Here is a 7074-nt window from a genome sequence, read left to right as displayed (position 1 = left end):
TAATGCAGGACCAAAGGCCCCTACAAATAGGAAGTCCATCCAGAAGATGGCTGCTACAGCCCAGGGTGTGTGCAATCCTACCTCCTCCATGGGGCAGCCCCACAGCTGACTAACGCTGCCCTGAAAGTGAGGGATGAGGCCTGGGGAGCATGCTGATTCAGTGCCCGCACAAGGCTCAGTCATCACCTGCTCCTCCCCAGAAGGAGATGCTCTTTAACCCCTTCTGAGGCATAGGGGTGAACCAAGACCTTTGTGACCCCATCTCAGGATTCTACTGAACCTTCCATTTCTCTGGCGTTTAAACCCTTCTGGGCTGTTGACTAAAGTCATTCAGACTTTGAGCTAGTTGTCCTTTCAGGTCCCCCAAACTGGAATTGGGGGTACAGCTGGAGTCCAGTTCTGAGGGGAAACCGCCGTGAGAAGAGCATAGAGAAAAGCTCTGTGTGCACAGCTTGAGCAAATCCCAAGAAAGCTGTAGAAAAGATGGCCATTTTGAACTGAATCCTGCGGAGAATGAAGCTGGGGAGGCGCAGGAGCTGGTGGAAGCGGTTTGATGGGGCTGCAATTCTCCATATGGGAGAAGGCAGAGAGGGGCTTTCTGCATGCGCTGGGGTCCAGAGAGGACAAAGCGTTTTCATTGCTGACACTAACCCACTGTGTGGTTTCAATTCCAGCCTCCAAAATAGTCCTGGAAACTGGCCGTGCCCCATGTCACGCTACAATCACTCCAACCCCTCCACCTTCCTCCTAATGGGCATTCCGGGGCTGGAGGCCACCCACTTCTGGATTGCCTTCCCATTCTGTGCCATGTACGTTGTGGCCCTGCTGGGGAACTTCATCCTCCTCTTTGTGATCAAGACGGAGCCGAGCCTGCACTTGCCCATGTATTACTTCCTCTGCATGCTGGCAGGCATCGACCTGGTGCTCACCACCTCCACCGTGCCCAAGATCCTGAGCATCTTCTGGTTCCACTCCCATGAAATCGGCTTTGAGTGCTGCGTGGTCCAGATGTTCTTCATCCACAGTTTCTCTGCCATGGAGTCGGGGGTGCTGCTGGCCATGGCCTTTGACCGCTACGTCGCCATCTGCAAGCCATTGCGCTACACCGCCATCCTCACCAACCCCATCATCGCCAAGATCGGGTTGGCCATCTTTGTGCGGGGCATCGGCCTGATTACCCCCTTGACGTGCATGGTCAGCCACCTGCCCTACTGTGGGCCCAGGGTCATCTCCCACTCCTACTGCGAGCACATGGCCGTGGTGAAGCTGGCCTGTGGGGACACCATGCTCAACTATGTCTACGGGATAACGACCGCGACCTTTGTGGTGGCCTCAGACTCCATCTTCATCACTATCTCCTACATCCTGATCCTCCAGGCCGTCCTGAGCCTATCCTCCAGGGACGCGCGCCTGAAGTCCTTCAGCACCTGTGGCTCCCACGTGTGTGTCATCCTGCTCTTCTACACCCCGGGGCTGTTCTCCTTCTACACACAGCGCTGGGGCCAGAACATCCCCACACACATCCACATCCTGCTGGCACACCTCTACATTTTGGTGCCGCCCATGCTGAACCCCTTCATATACGGCATGAAGACCAAGCAGATCAGGGGCCGGCTGCTGAGCCATTCTATCCAAAGAGACTCTAGGCTTGGCTTTGACCCCCACTAGTGTGGGATGGTAAACCGCAATGAGCAAGATGCAGAAGGTTCAGACAGGCACCCAGAGCTTCGGATTCTGATCTAACAGGAACCCTGGAGACTCTTGGGCTGGAAATCCCACAAGAAGATGCTCTCTTGAAAGTTCTGGTGCTTCCTTCCTTCCAGCTACGTTGACAATCCTGCCCAAGACCCAGAAGAACAGAATCACCATGAACACAAGTAATTATTTTGAGCAGAAGTTAATTATTAGCAGAAGTTAATTATTTAGTGGAAGTTAATTATTTTTAGCAGCTGGGGGATGAAAGTTTAGATGATTGCTTATTTTACCCATACCACTGGCTCATCTTTAACAGTGAATATCACCAGTGCTCCTTTTCCCAACAGCGCCTGGTAACAGCCTTGAACAGCTGCCCAAGTGTGGCGTCTGCTGACTCCAGCTAGAACCTCTGTGTGTGTTCTTGTGCAGAATTTTCCCTTGAATGTATATTGTATCTTTCCACCATATCTTGCTGTCATAAATAGAAAGGGAAGGGTAAGCACCTTTAAAATCCCTCCTGGCCAGAGGAAAAACCCTCTCACCTGTAAAGGGTTAAGAAGCGAGGATAACCTCGCTGGCACCTGACCAAAATGACCAATGAGTGAGACAAGATACTTTGAAAAGCTGGAGGGGGGGAGAAACAAAGGATCTCTCTGTCTGTGTGATGATTTTGCTGGGGACAGAACAGGAATGGCGTCTTAGAACTTAGTAAGTAATCTAGCTAGATATGCGTTAGCTTCTGTTTTCTTTGCCTTACCAACCTCTGCTTCCACAAGGAACTGAGAGACTACAAGTTCTATCCAAAGTGTCTAGAGATGAGAGTGGACCTGCCATCCCCTGCACTCTCGAGAGATTAACTGCCCACCTCTTCTGCTCTGCAGACTCAGCTCCCCAGTCTCCCCTCTTTGGATAGGACTTGTAGTCTCTCAGTGAATTTAACATATAGTTCCTTGTGGAAGCAGGTGAAAGGGTTTTTCCTCTGGCCAGGAGGGATTTTAAAGGTGTTTACCCTTCCCTTTATATTTATGACACTTGCAACTTTACTTGAGCAGTTACAGAAAAAGTTAAAAGAAAAGGAGGACTTGTGGCACCTTAGAGACTAACCACAAGTACTCCTTTTCTTTTTGCGAATACAGACTAACACGGCTGTTCCTCTGAAACCTGTCAGAAAAAGTTAACTTGGCTATTTTGTGAGAGGAAGGCTAAAAAACGACACTGAAATGCTCCCAATCATTGGATGTTGTCCAATGATTAAAATGTGATGTTTGGAAATTGTGGGAATACTGATTACATACAAGACCCATTGCTCTTGTTATTATTGATCATTAATACTGGTATTTGAACAGGGTATCTCAGCAGAGCTCTCAATGATATGGAAAGGGGTGAAACCAGAGCTGTAATTAGAAGGTACAAGAAAGCCTTTCTCTCTCTGCCACCCCTTAGCGCTGCACACCAGCATCTGAGCACACTCCCACTCAGTGGATTTAAGAGCTGAGGTGAACCAAACTGTCTCTTCTTCTGATGAATACGAGTTTCTTTGAAGATAGGCTCAACTCCTAAGTTTTCCACATTTCTCTGGCAGCAGTGATGGCATCTTCAAATCCGTTGTCTCTTAGGCCACAACGAGATCAAGGCAGCTTCTCATCAAAGTAGTAGCAGTTGCAATGTCCATCGACTGAGTTTCTAATGCCTGGCCAAACCGCAATTGAGACAAGAAATTTGAAGTCAGTAATCTGATTTGCCAGGCTTTGCGTCTCGTGTCATATTTTGGCCTCAGGTTTACTCGACTGCACCAGTTCCATCTGAGCATTGTAAACCTCAGTCACTTGGTAGCTCACTAGCCTTACACTCACTCTTCAAGTCTTAAAACACAAGTACCCTTTCACAATTACACAATAAAACAAGGTTCACAATATTGCAGCTGGTCTCTCACTTCATTTCATTCTTATATCTCACTGACTGGCTGGCGACGCCCCATCCCTTATCTACACACGGGGGCCTGGCTGACAACATTCTAGGAGGTTCAAAGGAAATGTCGTTCTCAGAAAGTCTGGAAGGTTCCCTGAGATTCTACAAAGGTCCAGAACATTCTAGGAGGCTAGTGAAAAATGAACCCACATACAGAATGCCTGAAACATTTTACTTCAAACATTTTGTTTTCCCTTTCGTGGCTACCAACAAAAACAGCACCCTGAACCCAACACTCCCCCAAGGCCGGCACCCCAGGTGGTCTCCTGGGTCACCTGTCCCTAAATCCAGACCTGGACATGGTTACTTTGACTCGGGTCTGTGCACTGTAGTGTGGACACCAGAGCCCTAGGTTTGAGCACAGGTTAGAAAATCCTTAATATAGGGGAGCTGCTCCAGCCCAGGGTTCTCTAACACGGGTCAACTGACTCAAATCCCACTAACCCTGGGCTTACATGGCTGTGAAGACATACCCTAAAAGTCCAAACTGCCCCTCCCCGGGTCTCTGAGTCCCCAAACTTGGTGCCTCCTGCCTCTTGCAGTACGAGCTCAGAGTGGCAAGCCCCAGTTTCAGCTCTGTTGGCTGGTGCCCAGGCCCCTGGCCACCGTGCTGGTTTGGGCTCTTCCACTACATCTGGGCCGCTCCCCAGCCCGGCTGTGAATGTGCCCTGGCCAGCTCTCTGGCCCAATCCCTTGGTGCCTGCACCCCCAACGTCAGGCTGTGTCGGGGCCTCTTTCTTCCATCAGCAGCAACAGCAACATGTGTTCTCCATGAGCCACATGGTCCTTCTCTCTAGCCACTCCCCAATGCCAGCTTATTGACCTTGAGCCAACTAGGTGCTCTTGGAACCAATACCCTGCTCTGGTGTGCCACTCCTCTCCTCCAATAGGAGGCAAGCTGACCAGACCTCTAGCCAATCCAGTTTCTGAGGCCAGCTCCTCACTCTACCCACTCCCTAATCGATCACAGTGTTGCCAACTCTCCCAATTTCGTCACCAGTAATGGGATTTCCAGCCTGCCTAGGGGGAAAGGATTCTGGGACAAGCACGCCACATTGGCGAGGGCTCGTGGTAGGAACGCCGGCCATTTCACACTGCGGCGTGTGCCTGCACAATTTGGGTAGAACGTGGCGGCGGGAACTCAGTGCTGCAGGCCGATATCCTCAGAAGTGACTTGTGATTTCAGGTGCCCAACCTCAGCTGCCTTTACTGACATTTTCTAAAGAAATTTGCATCCTTCCAAGCATGCTTATGTCATCTGGGGAGGTGGTTTAACTCTTCTGGCAAACAAACTCCTTCTGTCGGCATAAGCGGTGTCTCCTCCAGAGGGCGTTTCCGGCACAGCTATATTGCTATAGGTATATCGGCAAAGCATCTGTAGTGAAGACAAGCCCTAAGGCCACCGTAGAGAGCTCTGGCTAAGTAATGAGGCCTTAACATACATGTACCTTGCAGCTACTTGCAGGTTGCTTCCTCCTGCCAGAGCAGTGTCAGGTGACTTTAGTGTAAATGACAGTCAGGCCATCTGATGTCTGTCAGGTGCTCAGATGTCATGGTGATGGAGACATATAAGCACCTGGGGTGAGCTGGTAATGGAAGACGATAGGGAGGAAGAGCAACTCAATGCCTGTTTTGCTTCAGTCTCCACACAAAAATAACATGTGACTGGAGAACTAGAGAAGTTATCACAGACAATAAAGGGGAGAGGGTGCAGATGAGGATAAGTAAGAACAGGTCAGAGATCTTCTGACCAATCTGAAGGAGTTCAAGTCAGCAGGGCCTGATGCTATTTACCCCAGGGTATGGAAGGAATTAGCTTAAGAAATCTAGGAGCCACCGGCAATAATATTTTCAAACTCATGGATGACAGGAGAGGTCCCAGAAGACTCGAGAAGGGCTAACGTGGCGCCCATCTTTTAAAAGGGGGGAAAGGAGGAGCCGGGGAACAATAGACCCATCAACCTGACTTCGATACCTGGGAAGCTACTAGAATAATGTGTAAAACATTCCGTGTGCGACTACCTGGAGGATGATGGGTGATCATTGGCAGCCAGCATGGATTTACCAAGAACAAATCATGCCAAACCAGCTTGATTTCCTTCTGTGACAGGATAACTGGTTTGGTGGATGGGGGAATGCAGTGGACATGATATACCTGGATTGCAGCAAGGCTTTTGACCCAGTCCCACATGACATTCTGATGAGTAAGATGGAGAAATGTGGTCTTGGCGGAACTACCATTAGGTGGATACATAATTGGTTAAACAACCACAAAGTGTAACTATTAATGGAGTGATGTCAGTTTGGCAGGAGGTGTCTAGTGGGGTTCCACAGGGGTCTGGGTCCAGTATTGTAGGAATTGAGAGTGAACGGCTCTAATTTGCGGATGACACAAAGCGAGGGGGAGGATTCCAAACACTTAGGAGGATAGAGCTAAAATTCAGAGGGATCTTGATAAATTGGAGAACTGGGCTATAGACAACAAAATGAAATTCAACAAAGACAAATGTAAGGAGCTACACTTAGGGAAGAAAAATTGAATGCACAAATACAGAATGGGGGATAACTGGCTTGGCAGCAGCACTGCTGAGAAGGGTCTGGGAGCTGGGGTGGATCACAACCTCAACATGAGTCAGCAATGGGATGCCGTTGCAGAAAAAGCAAAAACAACTTTGTGTTGCATTAACAGAGGCATAGCATGGAAGTCACGGGAGGTGATAGCACCACTCTACTTGGCATTGGCTAGGCCTCAGCTGGAGTACTGTGTCCCGTTCTGGTCATCAATGCATAGGAAGGAGGTAGAGAAACTAGGAAGGATCCAGAGGTGAGCAACAAAGATGATCAAAGGGATGGAATAGAAGCCATATGAACAAAAGCTGGAGGAACCGGGCATGTTTCGTTTGGAAAGAGGAGATTAAGGGGGGACAGGAGCAGCGTTCCCTCTAATTTTATTCGTCCATGTGCGGAATGAATTCTGTTATGTGCACCAATATGGAGGTGATGTGTGACACATCGCCTTCATATTGGTGCACATAACAGAATTCATCTGATGGGGGTGGAGCTGAGGGGTTTGGAGTGTGGGAGGGGGCTCCGGGCTGGGGCAGAGGGTTGGGATGCTGGAGGGGGTGAGGGATCTGGCTGGGGGTGCAGACTGTGGGGTGGGACCGGGGATGAGGAGTTCGGGGTGCAGGAGGAGGCTCAGGGCTGGGGCAGAGGGTTGGGGTGTAGGCTCTGGGGTTGGGCTGGGGATGAGGGGTTTGGGGGTGCAGGCTGCCCCAGGGCTGTGGCGGGGAGAGAGAACTCCCCCCAGCCCTCTCTCATTGCAGCAGCCTGGGGAAGGGGGAGAGGCGTCTCACCCCAGCTGTGGCAGCTTCGACGGGCCTGAGCCAGGCCAAGGGGTGGGGGCTCCTC

At 50.3% G+C, this 7074-nt stretch overlaps 1 protein-coding gene across 1 annotated transcript; it reads left to right on the top strand.

Moving 5' to 3' along the window:
• The first annotated feature begins 708 nt into the window (after window positions 1–708).
• LOC125631353 (olfactory receptor 52K1-like) lies at window positions 709–2251 on the top strand. Its single transcript, XM_048837909.2, has 2 exons — window positions 709–1619; window positions 2209–2251. Exons 1-2 carry the CDS (start codon window positions 709–711, stop codon window positions 2249–2251), a joined length of 954 nt encoding a protein of 317 aa, XP_048693866.2.
• The last annotated feature ends 4823 nt before the right edge of the window (window positions 2252–7074 follow it).

Source organism: Caretta caretta, chromosome 1 (genome assembly GCF_965140235.1).
Source record: "Caretta caretta isolate rCarCar2 chromosome 1, rCarCar1.hap1, whole genome shotgun sequence".
In the NCBI taxonomy this organism is placed as follows: domain Eukaryota; kingdom Metazoa; phylum Chordata; order Testudines; family Cheloniidae; genus Caretta; species Caretta caretta.
This window is presented reverse-complemented; position numbering and strand designations above follow the sequence as displayed.